Source organism: Chenopodium quinoa, unplaced genomic scaffold (genome assembly GCF_001683475.1).
Source record: "Chenopodium quinoa cultivar QQ74 unplaced genomic scaffold, ASM168347v1, whole genome shotgun sequence".
Taxonomy (NCBI): Eukaryota; Viridiplantae; Streptophyta; class Magnoliopsida; order Caryophyllales; family Amaranthaceae; genus Chenopodium; species Chenopodium quinoa.
The window spans coordinates 2400193-2425143 of record NW_018744878.1 but is presented as its reverse complement, the minus strand read 5'-3'; the positions used below and the strand labels follow the sequence as shown (position 1 = coordinate 2425143).

General features: G+C 37.2%; 4 protein-coding genes across 5 annotated transcripts; 1 reads left to right on the top strand and 3 right to left on the bottom strand.

Annotated features, from left to right (window-relative positions):
* The first annotated feature begins 6835 nt into the window (after positions 1–6835).
* On the top strand, positions 6836–9509 carry LOC110705495. Of its 2 annotated transcripts, none has more exons than XM_021883378.1 (4): positions 6836–8192; positions 8267–8446; positions 8522–8795; positions 8866–9509. In XM_021883378.1, exons 1-3 carry the CDS (start codon positions 7892–7894, stop codon positions 8740–8742), a joined length of 702 nt encoding a protein of 233 aa, XP_021739070.1. In that variant the 5' UTR covers positions 6836–7891; the 3' UTR covers positions 8743–8795; positions 8866–9509. The 2 variants fall into 2 exon arrangements, 1 of the variants encoding a protein (XP_021739070.1); XR_002508089.1 differs by having other exon boundaries at positions 6846–7558.
* Positions 9510–11133: 1624 nt separating this feature from the next.
* LOC110705836 lies at positions 11134–12402 on the bottom strand. The gene has a single exon (XM_021883768.1). The coding sequence runs from the start codon at positions 12400–12402 to the stop codon at positions 11134–11136; it is 1269 nt and encodes a 422-aa protein (XP_021739460.1).
* A 1091-nt stretch (positions 12403–13493) lies between these two features.
* LOC110705835 lies at positions 13494–15593 on the bottom strand. Its single transcript, XM_021883767.1, has one exon. It carries the CDS (start codon positions 15591–15593, stop codon positions 13494–13496), a length of 2100 nt encoding a protein of 699 aa, XP_021739459.1.
* A 5418-nt stretch (positions 15594–21011) lies between these two features.
* LOC110705497 (vacuolar-processing enzyme-like) lies at positions 21012–22393 on the bottom strand. The gene is made up of 3 exons (XM_021883379.1): positions 21934–22393; positions 21680–21836; positions 21012–21396 (listed from the first exon to the last, which is right to left on the bottom strand). Exons 1-3 carry the CDS (start codon positions 22027–22029, stop codon positions 21383–21385), a joined length of 267 nt encoding a protein of 88 aa, XP_021739071.1. The 5' UTR covers positions 22030–22393; the 3' UTR covers positions 21012–21382.
* Between the last annotated feature and the right edge of the window lie 2558 nt (positions 22394–24951).

Here is a 24951-nt window from a genome sequence, read left to right as displayed (position 1 = left end):
GCTGACTAGTGGTTGGTGTTTTTTGGATTTTTGTTTTTATTTTTTTATTTTTTTTTTAAATTTGGACCAATCAGTGCTTGACACGTGTCAAGTGACCTGATATAATAGGTCATTGACTTTGGTTGACCGGTTAGGGATTGAAGAAAAAGAATAACCCCCAAAGTTCGGATTATTCCAGAATAATTCAAAGTTGGGATTATTGTAGCAAAATTCATGAAAGTTGGGATTATTTTTTCTAATTTTTCCTAGAAAATATGGGTCATTTTATGGCAAGCTTTTTGGTCATGTAAGAATTGATCTCCCTCAAATTAAATTGAAGCACCTGTGGAATCTCATCAACCCTCAAAGAAATAAAAGCAAATATTAGAAAGCATCCAAGGCTTTGACTAAATGTATTTCTCTTATATTGCCTTAGTTGAATATACATGCATCATTAAATTTTGTTACATGGGCTATTCAATATGCATCTTACTTACAGCCTTACAGGGGAACCATTTTTACAAGGACTGCAGGATCTTACAGAAACAACAACCGCGTAATATAGAATTGAGCCCAAATTTCACAAAATAAATACGAAATACTACCCACCATAATTTAAGGGGCTAAGTCCTCTATGCAGAAAGCTCCTGGATTCGGAAGGAAAGCTCAGACAAGCCTGTACTGAAGCCTCAGCCATCTGGCCAGCTGTGATCCCGGTGTTGCAGATGTTTATTTGCAATGAAAGGCATGTGTTTCATTCCGTACTGAGAAAGAGATCAGCTATGCTTCTTAGATGCACTTACCTGCATAAAAATAGTGTTACCATTTTAAGATTTTCATTGTAATTACTTCAATTTCAAACACAGTTCTTATTATGAGGGATTGTCCTGTTCCTGTAGGCATAGTCTGCAGTACATGCATTTAAACGCTTTGCAATTCCAAACAAAAGCTTACCAACGATTTTGATGCTGTCATCTAGATGTAGTATGTGTGACATTACATCCATAAATTGCTTTTGTTCTTGTATCTATCTTGATCTTTCAGGACCTTACGAAACTATAAAAAGTTGAAGTCATTGTAAGACATCGTAGTTGGGATGCATTGTTGTAAAGCATATCCTGCTTAAGCTCTGCATCAACATACTGCTTAACATGTGAGCCGTAAAAAGGGTTTGATGCTGTGATTGCTGTTCTCTTCTAAACTAGAATGACACAATCATTTTTAAATCGTACGTACCTTTTAAACGAAAATTCTTCAAGAAAAATCTCAATTCTTTGTAGAGGAATAGAAGGCACACAAAAATCAAAATAGTGTAGATTATTAGATCAATCTGTAGCATGGATGCGTGCTTAAAATCTCCCTAAGTTCTTACCAGTTCATACTACTGCTTTGAAGATACTGTCAGCCAGTTATGTATGTCTTTCATCACTTTCCGAATATCATGATTTCCTCCACTTAGCCATAAGACAGTACAAATGTTAAATTGAGCATATCAAAGAGAAAGAGAGTGAAATTTAAGTTCAACTTACTTTCAATTTTAAAACAAAATCGAGGCAATAACAAGTGAGTTTATAAGAAACATATGTAATGGTATGGTCTATGTTGCAGGAAAGTGAGTCATTACTAACCGCGAACACTCCAGGACCACAATGGTATGGTCTATGTTAAATTGTGATCATTAGGTTCGTTCTTCATCACAACCTTTCCATTGCCATCAATAATGGTTGTTTTGGTACCGGGTAGAAAAATTCTGGTGCAGTCGTCGGCTACCATCAACTATACTAATTTAAGAAATTGATTCTTGATCGTTTATATGTGAATGATCCATCTAAGATTTACTTGTTTTGTTGTTTAAGCTCATGTTCAAACACATTAAAATGATCATTACAACATTTTAATCGCTAAATTTGAATTAGTGGGTAATAAAAAAATTACAAAATTACCACTATTTTACCCCTAACAAGAAACCAGACATGATTTCAATTACTTAAAATAAAAAGTAAGATTTTGCAAACTTTTTTTTTTTTTTTTTTTTTTTTTTTGAGTAATTAATAGATTGATGGCTAAGATTTATATTATCACATCAAGTCATCAATGATATGGACTTTTATAAGTTGATATATAGTCGATTGTAGCCGACGATTACACTAGAAGTTTCCAACCGAGTATATATAGCTGCTAAAATATTGTTTAGTGACAGTTTAGTCACATCTTCCCCAAATTACCAGTATAATCCTACCACAACAAGCATATTTTATTAGATAAATTGATAAAATACACATTATTGATAGACCCAACCAACAGGAAATTAAAATATAAGGAGACCTAAATGGTACACATAAAAACACAAAACTTTTTTTTTAGCTTCACTAGCATTAATTAAAGGGACAAAGAGTTCATGAGTACATAAGGAGTAACATTATGGGGACAATGATCTTCCCATATTTGTTTAACTCCAAACGGAACTAGCTTAGCGAGAGAATAAGCAACACAATTACCATCGCGTTTTACACGAGACCGAATAACGGAATAAAAGTCAGGTTCTGTTCACTTCACCTTATTTTTGCTGAATTGAATTTATTTTGACTGTATTGAAATTATTTTTACTGAACTGAAATTAATGTTACTGACTTGAAATCACTTTACTGATTCTCTTTAATATTTCTTCTTTAAAATTACTGATTATTACTGAACTAAAATTAATTTTATTGAACTGAAATTATTTTTACTGAACTGAACTTATTTTTACTGAATATTTTTTTTAAGGTGAAGTGAGCGGAGGATATAACATAGCATTGTGTCAATATCACATAATTTACCTAATTAAGTTAATTGAAAATGGCAAAAACAATCACACTAAGACCCAATTTACTTCGCCTTATTTTTGCTGAACTGAAATTATTTTTACTGAACTGAAATATTTTTTTTCGAAGGGGAAGTGAAATTAATTTTACTGAACTAAAATTATTTTTGCTGAATTGAAATTATGATTACTGATTTTCAGTTATTTTTCTTCTTTAAGGTTATCGATTTTTACTGATTTGAACTTATTTTTGGCTTTTTGTTGAAATTATTTTTACTGGATATTATTTTTTAAAGATAAAGTGAACAGGGCCTAACACAGTAATACATAACCTAATTAAGTTAATTGAAAATCTATTTATGTTACACGGGCCTAACACATTAACACACTAACACATAACCTAATTAAGTTAATTGAAAATCTATTTGATGTTAAATACTGATCTTTTCATGGTTGGAAATTTTCACTTGAAAAAGCCTCATAAAAATTCCCTCTTGCTTATGTTTACAACCTCACCTACTTTTCCATTATTCTTTTCTTACATTTACCTTTGATCAATTTGTGTTTCATATCATCTCCTCTTCAATTTTTATACATTTCCTAAATTTGGTTATATTAAAGGGTTTTGTAATATGTGGCTTCAAAAGATAATACATATATTAAATAATTTTTTTTGACAGATAAATAAAATCATTTTAAGCCTTTATTAAAACAACAAATCCACAATGCTTTTTTTTTTTTTTTTTGAGAGAGAGAGAGACCGAATATGTTTAATTTTTTTTTTCAGGGCCATGTTTAATTTTACTGTTAGTTTTTATGTATAAAATTTATGTAATATTATTTATGATTTTTCATATCAACGTCATATAAACAACCAATTGTTTTTAACTATTTAATTATACTTTGTATTTATTTATTGTAACTATGTATTATAATCAAATGATTTTTTAAAAGGAAATTATAGGGTTGATAACCAAAAAAACAACCGTATTACTTCATATTATAATCAAATAATTCGAAAACTTGATAACCCAAAAACAATACGAAGTAACTTCCTACAAAATAAATAAATGTTCAAACATTATAGGGTTTCTTGTTCTTTAAGGCTAATAGTACAATTCATCCGTACGAAATAAGGTTCTATAATTTGAACAACGCAAATTCAAGTCCAATCTACAACTATAATGCATCACGAATATTAGGGTCAATTATTATTTCATACTCCGTATAAGTTTAGATAAGTACGGAGTATATATTATTATATATTTTCTCCGTTTCTTTTTAGTTGCTACATTTTTTTATTTTGCAAATTAAAACTTCATAATTAGTTACAACACTTTTCAATTTTGACATTTCTTTCTCTCTATTTCTTTTCTATCCACGTGGGTTTCTTTTATTTTTCTTTCTAACTCGCTCCTCTTAAATACAAGTAATTGTCTAGGAGACTGTGAAAAGAATAGTGTAACAACTAAAAGAAGAAACGAAGTACTTCGTATCTTCGTATAAATAATGGCTAATAAACTTAGATAAAATAAAATAAGTTAAACAATATTTACCTGATGCCTGTGATTCCGGCCAGTACGGCAGTATCCGATTAGACCGGGCAATGACTACGACCAAAAACATGATCAACTATCGAAGAATGATTGACGGCAGCCGAATAAGATAATCCTAAATCGGACGACTATGAACGACCGAGCTCGAAAGCAGGAGTACCACAAACAGTACACCACCGGTGTAGCGGATCATTACCTTTTCGGCAATTCTTAGAGCACTCACATCAGTGAGCAAAAAAAAATTGCTCATTCTCTCTCTAGCCACTTTCTCTCTCTCCACACCCATGAGCATTTTTGGTGAGCAAATTTTATCCCACTAGTGATAAAAAAATGCTCATCATTCTATCTCCTACTTTTTCATATACCCCACCAACATTTCTCTCTCTTACACATCATCATATTATTATTAATTATGTTTTGGTTAATGACATTTTAGTGCTACTAAATTACAATTATACAATTATTAATTAATAATTACAATTTTTGTGAATTTTGAAACTATACCAAAATATGTCAAAATGGATCTCTATTTGTAGGGAAAAAAAATTTATAACCATTGGTAATTTTTATTTTTTTTATTTTTTTAATTACAAGTCGGTCAAAATAGCCGTTTAGAGTTAATACCTTTTTAAAACGGTAACAAAAATCTGATTGGGTGAAGAGGGCTGACAGGGACGCGTGTCAGCTCCCCAATGGCTGGTCTGACGCGCCCTGTCAGCGGCTGTCCTTAATTTTTTTTTGCTTCTTAGCCATCCAAAACGACGTGTTTTGGTGTTGTGGGTACTTCCCAAAACTCATAATTTTGGGTTTCAGAAGCAAAAGAAAATGGCGCCACTTTGGAGGAGTTGTGGGGCCCCACTTTTACTGTTCACCTTTAATTTTGCTCATCCTATGAGCAAATTCTAAAATGCTCATGAGCATTTTATACTTTGCTCATTGATGTAGTAACTTTTTACCTATTTTTGCTCATCAATTTTGCTCATGAGCAAAAAAATGCTCACTGATGTGAGTGCTCTTATAGAGAGTCAGAAAGGGAGATGATAACGCAAATGCTGTTTTTAGTTGGGTATTTGTAGTGAATGAGCTAGTGATTGTTTTCAGGGGTATTAAAGTAATTTCATACTTGAATAATCAACTGCAATAGGTTGTAATGGGCTTCATTTGATAGGGTAATAAAAAATCTGGTTGGGTAGGACCGTTCCTATGGATAATTTTTGTGTCCAAGGCTGCAAATCAAGTTTATTGGGTTAAAACGAACTTTTTTCATATCGGGTTTAGATTTTGAATTAAAAATACTTTTGAAGCCGATCTTGATTAGGCTAGTGGGTCGGATCAATGGACCATTGATGATCACCTCTCTATTATAAATGAGCCGAACATTCACAATTTATTCATTGTCAAAACTTGTTTGTCAAGTTAATAAACAATCTTGAATAAAAATGTTAAGTTTGTTAAATAAACAAGCAAAAAGCTCTAACAATGTTATGATGGACTTGATAATATTCATGTTCATCTCGTTTAGGTTTGTCTATAAGATTGTTCATATCCATTATAATCTAGTTAAAGGTTGAATAAATCAATAACATTTCAAAACTACTAATTTATTTGTACTATGTATACTCATATCTTTTACTTTTACTTGTTCGTAAAAGCCAAAAGTATTTCATCATACCGAGTATATAGACATAATCTTAAATAAAATTAAATGAATAGATATAAAGTCAAAGACATAAATTTTTAAAAATATAACTTAAATCTTGTTTATTAAAACAAGCTCGATTTTAGCTTGTTTAAGCTTGGATTTCAACTCAAAATACACATGTGCACATTCGTAAACAAAGGTCGAACGACTTATTATAAAAAAAAAATTACTTTAAAAGTTGTCAATAAAAAGAATAACTTATTCTGTCAAGGTATAAGTCATACAAGTAACTACTAAATTGAGACATTTGTACCAGAAAAAAATAAATCAATTGTACTCTATTTACAATCTCGTCAACTGTCATATTGATAGTAGAGCTGTAGACGTGTCAAAATCAAACCTGACCTTATCTAATCTTACCAAATATACATAACTTAATTCATAATGTATTTTAACTTATATGAGTACGATCATTTGACAAATTAATAAAACTCAAACTTGACATGTACCCACCCCAAACCAATTTAACCGAATCCAACCTAGTTATCCAAATTTATGCTTTTAATCAACTCTTTTAGAGTAGATACATGATTGATCAAACTAGGAGGATCCAACCGACAATATATCATTATCTAATGAAATTCATAACCACTCCGCCACACTAGAACTAATTGAGAATAGTGCAATATGGCAACTTTTCAATTTTAATTTGGCTAATGGAATCTGCCGTTTGCGACTTTGCGTATGTTAATGCCAAAAATCGTCACGGGACGAAGACGGCTAGACAGATTAAGCGAATAATAATATCAAATATAAAGAACAAAGATTGAACACATCGATATTTTGTTGACGCAGAAAACCCAATATAGAGGGAAAAACTGCGGGTGGAAGAAATCCACCGATTGTACTATGAGTGATCGAACGTTACAATGTAGTTTTATGGCTTAGAGATTGCTAAGTATTGAACTGCCTTTCTCAGGTTACAAGAGTATCTATTTATAAGCAATTAACCTTCTCAGATCCGTCGTTATCCGTTGAAGCTCAATGATTATCTTCCGTGATTCTAGGAAGTCAGTTAATTGACCTTTTCCTCCTGACTTGAACAACAGATCTTTTTTTTTTAAATGATAAAACCAATCGGATATGCATTCCTAGTCAAACAAACTCCTGAATTATAGAGACGTCAGTTACTGCCTTTGACTCGTGCTACTAGTTGACATATGAACTCCAAGACGCGTCATGAAAATTCCGCACTAACAATTAACCCCGGATTGTTGCTTTGGATTCCTCGAGATTCGAAGGAACAATCTTACAATGCCAACACAGCGCACTAACCCTGAATAATCTGACCGTTACTCTAGCTTGTCCAGATTTTTCAACTTCCATGTCTTTTCACGTTTTCCCACTTCCTTTGATGAGATAACTGCTAACTACTCATTATAAATGCTGATTTAATTGAGAAGTTAATTTTTCCAACTCGCTTCCAAACTTTTTCAAAAATTTTCAAATACTCTAAATCAAAGGATTCCGGTTGAGCTCCTTGAATAATTCCAGTGCGATCTTTCCTTTCGCGTTCAGGTAATTTCTTTGACTTTATCTTTTAATTTTTTCAATATTTTTGCTTCGAAATGAAGGGGGTAGCTCTAGATCTAGGTTTTCACTTAGAATTTTGGAGAAATCTATTGATTTACCTGTTGATATCATGGCGACGAACGAGAACCCTGCAAGTACAATTACAGAAGGGGAACTTCCGTCCTTCTCTTCCATGGCGGGCTTCCCCGAGAGTGCTCTGATGATAGTCCCTTCCAATGACTAGCGTCCTAAAGACTGTCCTGAAATCACGTCGTCTTTTATGAATATCCCTTTAAGCTGGGGTTTAATTTCCAATTTAATGCTTTGACCCGCTCCTTCATGGAAGTGCTTGATCTGAGCCCAGGGCAAGTGATGCCTCTAGTCTGGAGAGTTGCGCAAGTAATTGCGAAAGTTACTGAAAGTTGGGAAGATCCGTTCAATCTTTCCGATTTAGCTCATGTGTACAAGATCCACGTCAAGGCTTCTAACAGGTGTACCCTCCATGTGCGACGTGGTCGTTCTCCTTTGGTTGGGAATGTGAATACCAATGATCGTGGATGGAAGACACGCTATGTATTCGTTGACAAGGAAACTCTTGGGGAGGGCGCCCAATGGATGAGGACTGGATGGCGCGGCGGAGGTGCATTTTGTTTTGTCCCCGTCGTTCATTAATGTTTGTTGTTGACACCTTTTCTTATATGTGTCGTTTTGCAGTGATTGACGTGAACGCCATTGTTGCGGGGGATAAGAGTGACGGCAAAGTAAGAGCCTTTCTGAGGTTCCCTTTGAAGGACAGGACGTTTCCTAGTACTGGCGCTGACACTTCAGAGCGATCCGGCTCAGATTCAGAGGAAGACGTGAGATTTCTCGACGAGATTACAACCATGGTTTCAGGTAACGTCGCATCCCGTGAAACTTCTTTGAAGGAACTCGCATACCCTCTTCTAATTCCTTTTCGGCTTTCTTCAGACGCCGCCCATTCTTCTAAGAGCAAGGCTCTTTCCATTCCCCATACGGAGATGTTGGAAAGGGCTATGAAAAAGAGAAAGAAGTTGACGCCAAAGATACAAGTTAAGGAGGAAGAATATGAGGTCAAGGTTCCTGCTTGCTTCTTGTTTGGGGAACCTAATGCTGCGTCGCTGTGGCCTACCACAGAGAAGTGTTCTTCCCTGGTTCTGCGAAGCGTTTAAGTCAGTTTTCTGCTCCGGAGATAGTGAGTGAGGCCATAAACCTACAATTGAACGTAAGAAATCCGTTCCCTTTCATCTGATCATTTCTTGACGTATGACTTCTGACGTCATATTTTTTTGCAGTCTTTTCAGGATATGCTGGCCATCAGAGGCCATTTTATTTCTAACGAAAAAAAGATGCGTACTATTAAAGCAGCGCTTACCAGTGCCAGGGGGGAGACTCATGCCAACAATGAGGAACTAGCCAAAGCTAAACGCTCGCTGGAGGCTGCGCAGAAATTTTTGGGAGAGAAGAATTAGGAGGTCGCCAAATTAAAAGATGACGTCAAGGAATTAAATCAGAAAGTAGCTGACCTGACTAAGAGCGCAACTGACTTGGAAAAAGAGCTAATTGAAGTCCAGGAGGATGCCAAGGACTCCAAGTGTTTTGACCAGCTGACCGGTCATGCCAAGGTGCTGAGACGTTTCCTGGCTGGTCGTCTGTCGAAGGAAGATGCTCAGAAAGAGGTGGACGTCTTCCTCGCGCAACTAGGTACTGAGGCTGATCTTGCGTCGGAGACAGAGAAAGATGATGAGGATTCAAAGTCTACAGCTGAGTCTATGCCGACCTTTGTGGATACGTCTAACGTCTTGGCTGAAGCTCCAATTTGCACCACTGGGCCAGATCAGGGCGTTAAGGAAGCTGCTTGTGACGCTTGACTGTTGATGTCTCTTTCTTCTGATTTTATGCTTGACTTGTTTATTTTTGAACTAGTAAACTTTTGGTACTTTGTGTTTTGGGCGTTTTGTACTTTGAACAATTTGCTTTTGTTTCGCTTCCTGCAATATTTCATTGACATGCATTCCAGAAAATACTTACGCTTTTGCTTTTATAATATTATCGCGAACCAGATGTGATTACATCTTAGTAGGAGTTGCAAGAAATGGTGCAAAGAAAAGAATTACATAGGAGAATGTTTTAAATGATTACAGCAATATTTGCTAAGGATTTGATGGTAATAAAACCATTTACATATCTGGCGTCAAGGCCACTGGCGTCTAAGGCCGAATCTGGCGTTAAAGCCGTTCAAGGCCGAATCTGGCGTCTAAGGCCGAATCTGGCGTCAAGGCCGTTTAAGAATCTGGCGTCAAGGCCACTGGCGTCTAGGCCGAATCTAGCGTCAAGGCTGTTTAAGAATCTGGCATCAAGGCCACTGGCGTCTAAGGCCGAATCTGGCGTCAAAGCCACTGGCGTTATTGCCCATGTTTGCCTCCAATGTTTGATGACGACGCCGATGCTTCTGGACTCATATGCGTTCAGCGTTGAACATTTTATGTGCTCTAGCGTCCATCTTGAAGTATACTGCAAAACATACGTTAGACTTGGTCGTTGGCGTTTTTGCCAACGGCCCTCCGATGCTAAAGTCAGTACTCGAAATAAAAGAAAATATAGTGGTTTTTATTCAAGAACTAAAAAGGAATTGAAATTTTAACGGTAACACTGAATTAAAATTAATAATATTTTAAATATGTAGCATTCCAACTGCGTGGAACGATCTTACCTTCTTTAGACACGAGTCTATACGCTCCCTTACCTGCGATGTCGACGATCTGGTAGGGATCTTCCCATGTTGGGCCGAGCTTACCGTCTGCGGGATTTTTGGTGTTCTGGAAGACTCTCCTTAACACCCAGTCGCCGATTCTGAAAAATTTCGCCTTGACTTTTTTATTGAAGCATCTTGATACTACCTGTTGCTGGGCTGCCATTCTTATGAACGTTGCTTCACGTAGCTCTTCACTAGAGTCCAAGTTGGTGACTATCTCTTCATCATTTTGCTCTGTCGTCATGAGGCCATACCTTGCTGTTGGAATGCGGACTTCTGACGGGAGTACTGACTCGCACCCATATACCAAGGAGAAAGGCGTTTGCCCTGTTGACGTCCTTGGGGTTGTCCTATTTGCCCATAAGATGGAGGGCAACTCTTCTGCCCACTTTCCTTTAGCTTCTTTTAGCCTTTTCTTTAGTGATGCAATGATGGTTTTGTTGCTTGATTCCGCCTGTCCATTAGCTTGCGGATATCTGGGGGTGGACGTGCATAGCTTGATATTCCATCTTTCGCAAAATCTTCTTGTCTTGTCACTAATGAATTGGGATCCATTGTCGCACACGATTTCGGATGGGATGCCAAACCTGCATATAATGTTGCGCCATATAAAAGATATAACTTCTTTGTTGCGTACCTGAGTGAATGAGTCGACCTCGATCCATTTTGAAAAATAATCCGTCATGGCTAACATGAAGACTTTTTGCCCTGGAGCTTGAGGTAGCTTGCCCACGATGTCCATTCCCCATTTCATGAACGGTCAAGGACACAGCGTGGGGTGCAATCCTTCCGGGGGTTGATGTGACACTCATGTGTGACGCTGACAGCTGTCGCATTTTGCAATGTATTTTTCTGCGTCTTTTCTCAAGGTTTGCCAAAAATAGCCCATCCTGAGCAGCTTGGTTGCTAATCCTCTAGCTCCAGCGTGGCTTCCGCAATCACCGTCGTGGTGCTCTTGTAGCGCTTCCCATTGTTCATCGCCTACTAAACATCTTTGGAGGAGACCCGTGGAAGACATTTTGAACAATACGTTATGTAAAATGGTGTATCGGGACGCTTTGTACCTTATTTTCCTTGCTTCCAGGGGATCGTCAGGGAGGGCGTCGTCTCTTAAATATTTTAGGATAGGCATCGTCCAATTGTCTTCGGTTGTTATCTCCATGATGTCTGGTGTTGATGCGGCGTCAATTGATGGTGCCGTTAGGTGGACGAGGGGTATACTGGAGAAGGGTGATTTTCTGAGGGCCGACCCTAGGTTAGCTAAGGCGTTAGCCTGGGTATTTTTGTCTCTAGGGATTTGCTTGATAGTGAATGGATTGAATGTCTTTGCTAGGGTTTTTGCTTTTTCGAGGTATGCTATCATCTTGGAATCTTTTGCGGCGAATTCTCCGTTTAATTGACTGGCGATTAGTAACGAATCGCTGAAGACGTTGAGCCCTATATCTTGTAAGTCTTGTTCTATCTTCTTCCCCGTTATTAAGGCTTCGTAATCTGCTTCGTTATTCGTTGCCTTGAAGTCGCAGCTGATGGATTGCACTATTAACTCCCCTTGTGGCGACTTTAGCACGACTCCTAATCCTGCTCCTCTCTGGTTAGACGATCCATCGCAGAACATAGTCCAAATAGCTTGCTTTATGACGTTGTTGATTTCATCCAATTCTTTGCATGCTGACGTCTCGAGTTCTGGGCTGAAGGCTGCCACAAAATCGGCAAGTGCCTGGGATTTGATACCGGTTCTGGGTCGGTAGGTGATGTTGTATGTGCTGAGGTATATGCTCCATTTGCCGAGTCTACCTGTTAATTCCGGCCTATGCAACACAGACTTAATGGGAAAGTTAGTCCTCACCACCACTGGGTGAGCTTCAAAATAATGACGTAATTTTTTGACGGTTGTATATAAAGCAAGTATGAGTTTCTCAACGGAAGAATACCCGGTCTCTGCGTCGAGCAGAGACTTACTTATGTAATAAATGGGCAGTTGCTGCCCTTGATCTTCTCTTGCGAGGACGACACTAACGGCTAGGTACAATTCCAGCGTTTCGTTCAACTTTGGCTTCGACAGCAACGGAGGAGTCATCATGTAAGATATTAAGTCTTGCAAAGCCTTTTCATGTTGCTCAGTCCATTCGAACCCCTTATTTTTTCTGAGGACGTCATAAAACAAGTGGCATTTGTCTGAAGATTTGGAAATGAAGCGGCTCAGCGCGGCGACGCGTCCTGTTAATTTTTGTGTTTCCTTGACGTTCCTCGGAGATTGAATGTTTATTATTGCTTTAATTTGGTCAGGGATTGCTTCGATTCCTCATTGCGTCACAATGTACCCTAAAAATTTTCCTGCAGATACTCCAAAGGAACATTTAGTAGGGTTGAGTTTCATACCGTATTGACGCAGGACGTCGAAAGATTGTTTAAGGTGGGAGATGTGGTCTGGCGCCTTTTTAGATTTGACCAGCATGTCGTCGATGTATACTTCCATTGTGTCTCCTAGCTGGTCCTTGAACATCTTGTTCACTAGTCTTTGGTATGTTGCACCTGCATTTTTTAGTCCAAAGGGCATAACTTATAACAATATATACCTTTATCCGTCATGAACGCCGATTTTTCCTGATCTTCCGGATGCATCAGTATTTGGTTATATCCAGAGTAGGCGTCCATGAACGTAAGCAACTCATGTCCTGCCGTGGCGTCGACCATTGCGTCGATGTGAGGCAAAGGGAATGGGTCTTTGGGACACGCTTTATTGAGATCGGTGAAGTCGATGCACACCCTCCACTTGCCGTTTTTCTTGCTCACTACGACGACGTTTGCTAACCTGTCACGGTACTTTACTTCCCTGATTTTCCCTGTTTCGATTAACTTCTGCACCTCCTCGTTGATAATCCGGTTTCTCTCTGGTGCAAACTTCATGCGCTTCTGTTTTACTGGACGATGGCTTGGGTCGACGTTCAATTTGTGCGTAATGACGTCGGGACTTATACCTGTCATATCTTCGTGCGTCCAAGAAAAACAATCTGCATTAGCTTTAAGAAACGAAATGAGGTCTTCTCTCATACCTGAGTCTAAGGAAGCTCCGATTCTGACGGTTTGCTCAGGTTTGCTAGGATCCAGCGCTATTTCGTCGATGGATTGATCATCTGGTTCGTCCGACGCTGGTCCATGTTGTTATTGCTACGCTGTCCCCTTGCTTGGCTTTAATGTAGAGCTGTAGCAAATTCTGGCTTCTTTGGGCTCTCCTTTGATCTCTTGGACTCCCCATTTCGTAGGGAATTTTAAACTCTGATGATAGGTTGATGGGACAGCTTTCATTTTGTGAATCCAAGGGCGTCTTATGATGGCGCTGTATGTCGACGGGCAATCCACGACGTTGAATTTGGTTTGAAGGTTGATTCCTCCTGCAAAAGTAGGAAAAACAATTTCACCACTAGTATTAAGTGCCTCACCACTGAAACCTACCAGTACCGCGGATCTTCTGACCACGTCTCTTGCATCTATGCCCATGTCTTCGAGCGTATCTTTGAAGAGGAAATTCGTTGAGCTTCCTCCATCTACCAGGACCCTCTTGAGCAAGCAGTTGCCTATACTTACAGAAATGACCAGCCCATCATGATGCTCTTCGCGGCAGTCTCCGAGGTCGCAGTCGTCGAAGGAGATTGTCATGGCTTCCAAGGCTTTGTCCTGGTTTGCCCTGACGTCTTCGGGAATGGAATCTTCTGACGCGTCTCTCATGGCCGCTTTTTTGGTTGCAGAATACGTTAGTCTACATATATCTGATCCACCAGAGATGACGTGAATTACCTTGGTCACAGTCGGCCCCTTCGGGGGTTGCTTGTCGGTCGCGTCCTTTTTAATTGATTTTCCCTTGCCTAGCAGCTCTTTCAGGTAACCTTTCTTCAACAGGTACGCCACCTCGCGTCTTAAGCCATTGCATTCTTCGGTCTTGTGACCATGATCGCTATGGTAATCACACCACTTAGACTTGTCCTTTTCTTCGTCAGGCTTGTCACTCTTCCTGGGCCATCTGGCTGCGGGCCCTAATGAATGAAGGGAATTTACCACTCCCCCAATGTCGACACAGAAGCCATACTCTTCCACGTCGGGATACGACTCGACGTCAGACCTTTCATCTGCATTTAATGGCATAGGGTTAGCATCAGTAACATTATCGACGTTATTTACCTGATTAGGCCTGTCATAGGGCCTGCGATGCCAAATTTTCTCGGGGTTAGAAGGTCGTCTGTCGACTATGTCGCTGCTGGATGGGTTGAGGCTATTGAGGCTGTTGACGCCTTTCCTGGCTGCAAGATCATCTTCTAACCGCATCTGAGCTAAAGCCCTTGTTCTGACCTCTTCGAATGATATGCATGGATATTTGGTCAACTCTTTATAAAGCTCCGAGTCAGGGAATAATCCCCTCTTGAAGGCTTCAATGGCTGTACGGACGTCATAATTCTTGATCCCGATCATTTCTTTGTTGAAGCGTCCGAAGTAGGATTTAATTGTTTCTCCATTGCGCTGTACGACGCGGTATAGGTCACTGGTTTGCTTCTCCACTTTGCAAATATTGTTGAATTTCGAATAAAACCTGTTGCACAAAGTTTGAAAATTAGTAATAGACCCTATTTTCAGATCGCACATCCATTCTAAAGCAGGGCCAGTAAGAGTTGCTCCAAAAGATTTGCAGAGGACAGGCTCGAGCATATCGCGCGGGATGGAATATTGCCACATCCGCTGCTTGTAATGGTTGACGTGCTCTAATGGACCAGTGCTTCCGTCATAGAGCTTTGCCGGCGGAGGGATATTGAGTCTTCGAGGGATGTCTGCCATAAAGATCTCGTCCACGAACGGCGACGCGACATAACCATCTGGCTCTTCCGTCACGGTTGGGACTGGCGCTCCTGGCAGCTTCTTCAACAAGCGCAACAGCTTAGCGTTCTGGACTTCAATATGCTTCAGCTTCTGGGCCGTTGGGTCGACTTCGTCTCCGTCGTTGAAGGCGTTGCCGTCCTCTCCTCCTCCTTCGTCGTCATCCTTGTTGTCGCTATCATCCTCTGAGTCTAGGTTCATCATGGATGAAATATCGTGAGTGCTGCGGCGCTTTTTCAGGGCCTTGCTTTTGACGGACTCTAACTCCTTCCGCAGAGAATCTACGGTCTTTTGGCTTTCAGACGCCAGACGCTCGTTCTCAGCTTTTTGCCTTGCAAGGTCTTCCTGAGTCCTACGGACTTCTTGCATTAACTGTTCCAACGTCACATCTCCTGAAGAAACCATGTTGGCAGAAAGGATCTTTTGTTGAAAGGGAAGTGTTTTTTGAGGTTTTACGAATGAGATCTAGTCGTCGGCCCCACGGTGGGCGCCAAATTGTTAATGCCAAAAATCGTCACGGGACGACGTTAGGCTGGGACGTCGACGGCTAGACAGATTAAGCTAATAATAATCAAATATAAAGAACAAAGATTGAACACATCGATATTTTGTTGACGCAGAAAACCCAGTATAAAGGGAAAAACTGCGGGTGGGAGAAATCCACCGATTGTACTATGAGTGGTCGAACATTACAATGTATTTTTATGGCTTAGAGATTGCTAAGTATTGAACTGCCTTTCTCAGGTTACAAGAGTATCTATTTATAAGCAATTAACCTTCTCAGATCCGTCGTTATCCGTTGAAGCTCAATGATTATCTTCCGTGATTCTAGGAAGTCAGTTAATTGACCTTTTCCTCCTGACTTGAACAACAGATCTTTTTTTTAAATGATAAAACCAATCGGATATGCATTCCTAGTCAAACGGACTCCTGAATTATAGAGACGTCAGTTACTGCCTTTGACTCGTGCTGCTAGTTGACATATGAACTCCAAGACGCGTCATGAAAATTCCGCACTAACAGCTTACACGTTAGAGATTGTGGGTAGCTGGTCACAATCAACAACCTTCCAATTTATTTTTATTTTCAGTATATTAATTATGAGTAGTAATAACTTCATCCGATCTTTGTTACTTGATCTATATTATTTATCACGCTTGTCAATGTAAAAAAATTTAAGTAGTGATTGATCTGTGCACTTGGTAAAAATAAAAAGACGAAAAGAATATACCAGTGTTTGAAAAAGAACATATTTGTATTTGACAAAAGCACATGTTTATTTTTTACAAAAAACATGGCTTTACCAAGAACATAAATATTTTTACAAAAGAAGATAATAATTTCATCAAACTAGCCATTGAAAAAGAAACCCTTTTGTTCATTCATTCATGCCATAGTTACTCAGGTGGGCCCCACAGTCAGTTTCCATCACTGGAGCTAGAATTAGGTGGTAAATCGTTTTTTTTTAATGTGGTGGTAAAGTAAATCCTTTTTTTTTGGAGGTGGTAAATTCAATTAAGTAGTTCTTTGAAGGCGATAAAAGTAATCGATTGCTTGGCTTTGGAATGTTTAAGGTGCGGGGTAAGTTTTAACCATTTGGCTTGGCAGCAATTAAATTGCACTGCTGGAACCCTATGGTCCTGTTCTTTTGGACTTGTTTTTAGTTCAGATCAGTTGAGAGTGAGCTCAGGTGGTTAGAGCTTTTCTCCCGATTCAGGGGGATCCTGGGACCAATTCTACATCACCCGCCCTTGTGACTCTCGAAACCAAAAAAAAAAAAAAAAAAAAAAAGTGATAAAAGTCAAAATTACCTAAATTTTAAACTTGTAGAATACATAAAAAGGAATAAAGGATTAAGGATGCCAGGATGGTGTGGCTTTTTCCTTTTTGGGTAGCCATACTAGCCAACTACTTACAGATAATTGGTGTTTAATGCTATTATTATATGGAGTATACTATATCCATTTCATAATAGTTGCATGGACCCAATCTCTAAACTATACTAATTTAACGAAACATAAATTGAGACGACATTTATTTGTAACTAATTCCTCCTTTATCTTTCTGTTGGTAGGAGAAGGGTTCTATTGAATCGGAACCTCAACTCTTACAGATTCTTCCGGCCAGATTAGGGGGTAGACACTTTGAGGGAGGGTGGGTGGGGGGGGGGGGTGTAAGGGAATTCTCACCTAAAATGCCTTTAGTGGGGTTTGATCCCACAATACCTCAAGCTTGTGAGATGCAAACCTTACCACTAGACTAAGCTATACTTGGTTTCTAACTAACTAATTCCTCTTGGCCATACTTTTCTTATACTCGTATATGTGCAACAGTACAAGTGACAATTTATGGTCCATTAATTGAAATTGAAATCCTTTTCATCTGTTGTTATCAAAGACAGCTCAAGTAATTGAAATAGAAATTGTATCTAAAAAGACAAATAAAATAAAATTATCATACAAAATCCAGTGTCAATTGATAACCTATACAGGCTATAGCAATAGTATACTATAGTATACTTCCTCTCTTTTTTATCGGAGAGAGAGAGAGAGAGAGAGAGAGAGAGAGAGAGAGAGAGAGAGAGAGAGAGAGAGAGAGAGAGAGAGAGAGAGAGAGAGAGAGATAAAAGTACAAAATTGACCATGTAATACGTAGTATAAGGCTTTGTTCATCTCACCTTATTTTTATTGAATTAAAATTAATTTTACTAAAGTGAAATTATTTTTGCTGAACAGAGATTATTTTTACTGATTTTCTATTATATTTCTTCTATATATTTACTTAATTTTACCGAACTAAAATTATTTTTACTTAATATTTTTTTAAGGTGAAGTGAATAGGACCTAAGAATAAATTAAAGAATCAAGTGTTAAAAGTAAAAGTATATTAGGTATTTACAATGTGAATAAAGACATATATTTTCTTTTTAAAAATATGTCAAGTGGTGTTATAATTAAAAACATAGTAATTTCTTTATCTTCGTTTATGTGCAGGTTTTTATCGCTAAATATCTTTAATTTCATAATGAAAAAAATTCTAAAAATCACATATTAATAAAATACACATTATTACAAATCTAACAAAACCCCACTTGATATAGTTTTTCCATATAGATTATCGTATAATTAAGGTCAAAGTTTGGTCAAATCTGATATTTAAATCAAACCAGACCAGACTAGATCAGATAAGTTTAGATAAGTGAAAATAAGGTGAACCAAACAAGTCCTAAGAGAATAGTCGTTGGAACTATGCAAAACAAAAAAATAGCCTATTAAATTAAGGAAATTTTACAAAAAAACCACCTTTTATAAGCATTTTTTTTGCAAGAAACCACCTTATAATTTTTTTTTTTTGCAAAGACACACCTTAATCAAAAGTTTTTTTTGCAAAACCATACCTTTATGCCGGAAAATAGAGTCAAACCCTATTTTTTGGCGTTGACTACGCCATTTGTACCCACAAAACTGACAGTGGAGGGGAGAAGGGTGGCTAGGGCTATAGAGGAAGGTTTAGGGTGGTCAACGTCGTTAAAGGGGTGTGTTTAGGGTGGTCAACGCCGTAAAAGGGGGTGTGTTTATGGTGGTCAACGCCATGAAATGGTGGTTTTGTGGGTGGGGCGTAGGAGGGAGGTGGTTTCTTAGGTGGGGCTGGGGAGAGAGGTGGTTTCTTAGGTGGGGCTGGGGAGAGAGGTGGTTTCTTAGGTGGATTGGGGTAGTCAACGCCGGAAAATGAGGTCAAACCTCATTTTCTGACATAAAGGTATTGATTTGCAAAAAAAAATTTGATTAAGGTGTGTCATTGCAAAAAAAATTTATAAGGTGATTTCTTGTAAAAAAAAATGCTTATAAAAGGTGGTTTTTTGCAAAATTTTCTTAAATTAATTAGGGTAATGCTACTCTTGAAAATTGTATAAAATTAGAAATTCATGACAAAAACACGCGTAGATCAGTGTAATTAATGTGAATTTGTCATGACTTTCTAAATTTAAACAGTTTTCAAGTGTATTTTTAATGCTTATATGTAGCCCTAAAGTCTATGTATAGCATTTTCCAATTAATTAACAGAAACATAAATGTTCACAACTAAGTTGGCTCATTATATGGATTATATGCAGTTCATTCTAGATAGACTATCATTCAATCTCATTAATGGTGATACGTACGATAGTGTTTGTTTTTCATTTTGGTGATATGTACGATAATTTTACATTCACTCACTAAATATATGACATTTTTAGAGGGACACCCAGTTAATCTTTGTTATTGTTTTAGGTTGTCAATCTATTTCGCCAACTCAGAATTTGAAGTTAGATCGTGAAGACTCAGTAGTGCATATAGACACGTAGGTAAGCGATTTGTAAACGCTACTTATTTCCTCCATTGAAGCTACCACCGACACTACTTCAATTTATCATGTCCACCAACACCACAATCTTCCTTGGTTAAACTGTCCATCGACACCACCACCTCTGGCAGCTCCGTTGCCGAATTAAACAAAAACCCAAGTAATAAAAGGTGAAATTAAGGACTTGGTTAACCCCAAAGGGTAAGGGTGACCAAGAACACGGTGTTGGCCTGGTAAACGGTGGGTGGAGACTGGCGGAGAGAGAAAGGTGGAGGTGGTGTTTCTATGCAGCTGCCATTGATGAATGAAGGTAGGAACGAAGCTTTGATGAGAGAGAATGAAGAAGGTTTAGTGAGTGAATGGAAGGAATTGCGTTAACTCCGTCTTCTTACGTGTTCAACCGATTCGTCGTCAAAGTGGGCGTATGAACATGTCACCTAGGTGAAATGATCAACGAATCCCCAATTTTAATGATGGAAATACTCAGAATACCCCTAAATTGACGTTTTAAAGCAATTAAAGAAACAAAAAGAAAATTGCCGTATTTTTTTAAAGATAAAAAATAAAGATTTAGTTTATTTTTATAAGAATAATGACACTGAATTAAGGCGGTCTAATAATAATACTTACAATAGCCATTGTCCAATACGGTGCACCACTTTAATGCCATTGTGCTTTCTTCAAATTAGATAACATTTAATTCAAATTATATGTATGAAATGACTCGAGGCGTTGCCTTAGACAATTATTAGTTGTTATTTTTGAAGTTATCTTATAATCATCGTCTCTGGTCTTATACTTGTTGTTTGCTTCCACAAGTCTCCTAGTTTCGTCCATTGCGTCTTCCTTCATTGTCGGCCTATCATAGTAGTATCATCACCCTGAAAACTACTCCAAAGAACTCCTCAATTTTAAGAGTATTTAAGGATGGATCAATGTGTTCGCTCTTGGACACTTGGTTGTATGCCACCTTACCTCGCAAAGTTTGTAATGATGTTCATGACTTATGTTCCTCTGCTAATGTTTGGAGTAGATCAACTTAAAGAGTTTTTTTCATGCAAGCAAGCTAAGTATGGCTCATTCTATGGAATTAAAAAGTAGGCTCACTCATATTATGAAAATTTATATGGATGCTTATTTGCATGAAAGTAAAGTGATTGCTGATTCTTTGGCTGTTATGCAATTTCCTGTGACTCAACATGATTCAGTTGAATTTACTCTGTTTACTCTGCATCACAATTGTGATTGTGATAGCAGGAAGTAACAATACTTGTGGTTATGTTGGTATCCATGTCACCAAGGCGATAAAGCTGCTAATTGTCCTCACAGGTTTAATCCTAATTCTGCCCCTAAAACTTAAGATAGTATGAATGTAATGAATCGTGTATTTGCTGCATCGTCTGTTGGTGGTGACTTACCTATTCACCCCCGAAGAAAGGAAAAAAAAAAAAAAACAGGTGGTAGAAGGCATCCAAGGAATTTACTACAATACTCTTGTATTAGTTAAATATATGCATCATAAAATTTGTTACATGGGCTATTTAATATGCATCTTACTTATAGGGAGCTATATTTACAAGGATTAGCTGCAGGGCCTTAGAAGAAAGCATAAATCGCGTAACATAGAATTAAGCACCAATTTTACAAAAATATTTACCAAGTACTACACAGCATCATATCATCAGGCACTAAATCCCCTGTGCACAGAGCTCCAAGGACCAGAAGGAAAGTTTGGACAAGCCTGTGCTGAAGCCTCAGCCATCTGATCAGCTGTGATCCCGGCATTGCAGATGTTTGCAATGGAACGCATGTGCTTCATTCCATACTGAGATAGTGATCCGCAATGCTTCTCAAATGTCCTTACCTGCATAAAAAAAGACAGTTAAAAGTTTAGGATTTTCATTGGGATTTCTTCACTTCATTAATACTTGTTATTATTACAATGCATGAAATATTATAAGTATCAGGGGATCAGAAAAACAATCCAAGAAAACTTGGATTTCAGCCTCCTTACAGGGCAATCTTAAATTGAGTTATCGCATAAGAGTTTCATACACGAGTCCATTAGAGCGTGCATACAAAGAACACAAACATTAATAGAAATTATGATTAAGAAGAAAGCAATAAAAAAGTGGGTTAACACTAACCGAGCACCCCAGGACCACCATGGTCCGTGTAAAAGATGAAGATGTGATCATTAGGTCCACTATCAACCACCTTTCCACTACCACCAGTAATGGCTGTTTTGTTACCAAGTATAGCTGCTAAAAAGTTGTTCACAGTCACGTCTTCCCCTGTATAATCCTGCAACATTAAGCACATTTTATTAGATGAAATGCACATTTTTGACAGAACATTCAACAGGAAATTATCTTTAAGTTTGATGAACTTCATATCAAACCTTTGGAACTCCTGCATAAACATCATGTCCATAAGGGCTATTGATGACTATCCCTTGTCTTGGATTCTCTATGTCATAAGCAATATCGTCGTACATGAACACGATGATATTTTCATCCTTTAAACCTCCTTTCTTCAGCACTTGGTAAGCATGACAAACATCGGACTGTAAAAGACATTAACTCGAATATAAGATCATATTGATTGCCATTAAACATATAAATCAAACTTTAGGGGAATCATAAAAATATAGAACTGAAAATTTTGCTAAATCATCTAAGGCTAGCATGTAGCAGTTAAACAAAGTTGTTGAACAAGGCTACTGGAACCAAAATTTTTAAGGTTTCACCTATAGATAATTCTCTTTTCAAACTGCCAATAGAATGCTACGTAGTCCAATATTGACTAATTGGACTACGCGATAGAAACTAAATTAAAATTTTCAAGCTTCACCTAGTGGTTTAAGGTTTGACCTCAAGGTCATTGGATCAAACCCCGACCTGTGTAGAGTTGGGACTAGGGATGACAATTTAATCCGAGTTCAATTTGAAGAAAAAAAAATCTGATTCGAATCCCCTTAAAATTAGTCCGAATCCGAATCCGAATAGGAGGCGGATCGGACTTGGACCTTACACAAAGTCCGACAGAGTCCGATCCGAGTCCGAATCCGGTAGTATGAGCATAAGCTTTTTAACTTGAAACAATTATTTGCTTGTTTATGCAAAATTTTGTTATGTAACTTAGTTTATAATTTAAATATATTATGTTTAAACTTTATTTGGTATGACAATACAAGCAATTATAGGTATATAACATTACAAAAAAAAAAAAAAACCAAAAAAAAAAAAAATGATTATTTCGGAGATCATATAAACGGACCGGATTCGGATCCGAAAATTATGAGTCCGATCGGATGCATACTTGGATTCGGATCCGAGTCCACGGTCCATTTACTAAACGGATTGGATTCGGATTATTTAGCCACATCCGACCCGAATCTGATCCGTTGCCATTTTTAGTTGGAACCAGCTACGTCAACTACCTTAACGACCAAAAAATAAATAAAATTATGTAGGATGTAGTACCAAAGTCCAATAATTTCACATATAGAGATTATGGATGTTTATAAAATTCCAAAAGGCAAAAAAAATAAAAAAAATAATAATAAAAAAAAAAAATCCAAGAGATAAAGGTCCATAATTTCAAAAGGACCACTCTCCAAGTATAATAAAGACAAATAGTCTCAAAATAGTGAAACTAACCTGTTCATATGTAAATCTAGGAAATGCTAACTATGTCAGTTGGTAAGTATTTAAAGGGGTGTTATTCAAGATCTATGATGCACCAAATTGTAATGTACATTTAATTATTGAACGAATTGGAGCTGAACTGAACTGAACTGAATAGAGCTGAGATGAATATTTTATGAGAGAAGAAAATTAAGAGCTGAACAGAATTGAATGTAGTTAAATTGAACTGAATTGAACTGATTGGAGCTGAACTGAACTGAAATTAAGCTGAAGTGAACCGGCCTTACTACCTTTTCAATTTTAATCAACTTATCACAAGTGATGGTAACCTATAAAATCTAATATATCTCATGGAATCTTATCTATATATGGACACTTTTCACAATGAGAAAACAAGTGACTGAATCTACAAAATGACAGATTCCTCCCTCACACAACTAACAACTTCAATAGGAAGACAAGAATTTCAAGACATGCCATGTGCATGTAGCTTTCATAATCTTTACAGTAAGACTAGTTGTAGGAACTGTGCAAAATAAATATCTAGTTGCTTAATTGACAAATGTTCACAACCAAGTTGGCTTGTGATACATATGATATAGACAAGTCATAAGTCCGTTCACTCCATCTTAAATAGTCTTTTGATCAATCTCATAAATGGTTATACTATATATGCTTTCATTGTAACATTATATGATAGAAAATATAAATATATTTGACTTTTTTAATTAAAGATGTCATAAGATCGAGCTGATCCAATATGAAAAAGAACAAGACGTGACAAAAGTACATTGACAACATTGTACATACTAGATACCAAATGTCACAATTGGGATTAGGAGTGCTTGGTCTGACCCAATTGGACTCAACCTGAAAATTGTCTGAATTTGGGTAGAATTTTTAATACGAGCTCAAGCTAATCCAGTTAGATTTTTACTTTATTTAAGTTTTAAGATGCACCATGGTGCACCTATACTTTTGAACATTTAGTAAAAAAAACTGAACAATTGCAAATTTTGAACATGTGGTAAAAATATCTGAACATCGCAAATTTTGAACATTTAGTTAAAAAATCTGAACAATCACAATGCATCACATCTATACTTTTGAACATTTAGTAAAAAAATCTGAACAATCGCGAGTTTTGAACTTTAGTAAAAAAAATCTGAACATCGCAAATTTTGAACATTTAGTAAAAAAATCTGAACAAACACAATGCACCACACATATACTTTTGAACATTTAGTAAAAAAAACATGAACAATAACAAAATTTGAACATTTAGTAAAAAATACGAACAATCACAAATTTTGAATTATTGCAAGTCAAACAAATTTTGAAAGAAGTTTGTCTAACTCGTAATAATTCTATAGTTTTGTAATATAAACTGAACATTTAATGTATACAAAATGAACATTTATTTATAAAATATGAACATAAAAATTGCATGTTTATGTTCAGTTTTTGTGACGTGTTCATATTTTTTTTTACTAGATGTTCATATTTTTGTAAAATGTTCAAATTTTTTTTACTAAATGTTCAAAAGTATAAGAGTGGTGCACCTATTTCTAAGTGCACCATGGTGCACATAATACTAATTGAGGTTTTGGATGGACCTAAAATTTATTTTCAGTTATAAATTGGTCAGCCCTGAAATGGCCCAAAAAACCCAGTCTTTTGGCCTGAATAATAAATTTGGATACAAGTGTTTAGGCCTAAAATGGCCCAAAAAGTCCGATATTCTGGCCCAAATGGCCAACTTTTATCGT

Coding starts and splice junctions, on each gene's coding strand:
- LOC110705495 (XM_021883378.1), top strand. CDS start 7,892: ATGGAAGTGCTTGATCTGAGCCCAGGGCAAGTGATGCCTCTAGTCTGG. Junction 8,193..8,266: donor GACTGGATGGCGCGGCGGAG/GTGCATTTTGTT, acceptor GTCGTTTTGCAG/TGATTGACGTGAACGCCATT. Junction 8,447..8,521: donor GATTACAACCATGGTTTCAG/GTAACGTCGCAT, acceptor GGCTTTCTTCAG/ACGCCGCCCATTCTTCTAAG.
- LOC110705836 (XM_021883768.1), bottom strand. CDS start 12,402: ATGACTCCTCCGTTGCTGTCGAAGCCAAAGTTGAACGAAACGCTGGAA.
- LOC110705835 (XM_021883767.1), bottom strand. CDS start 15,593: ATGGTTTCTTCAGGAGATGTGACGTTGGAACAGTTAATGCAAGAAGTC.
- LOC110705497 (XM_021883379.1), bottom strand. CDS start 22,029: ATGTACGACGATATTGCTTATGACATAGAGAATCCAAGACAAGGGATA. Junction 21,837..21,933: donor TTTATGCAGGAGTTCCAAAG/GTTTGATATGAA, acceptor TTAATGTTGCAG/GATTATACAGGGGAAGACGT.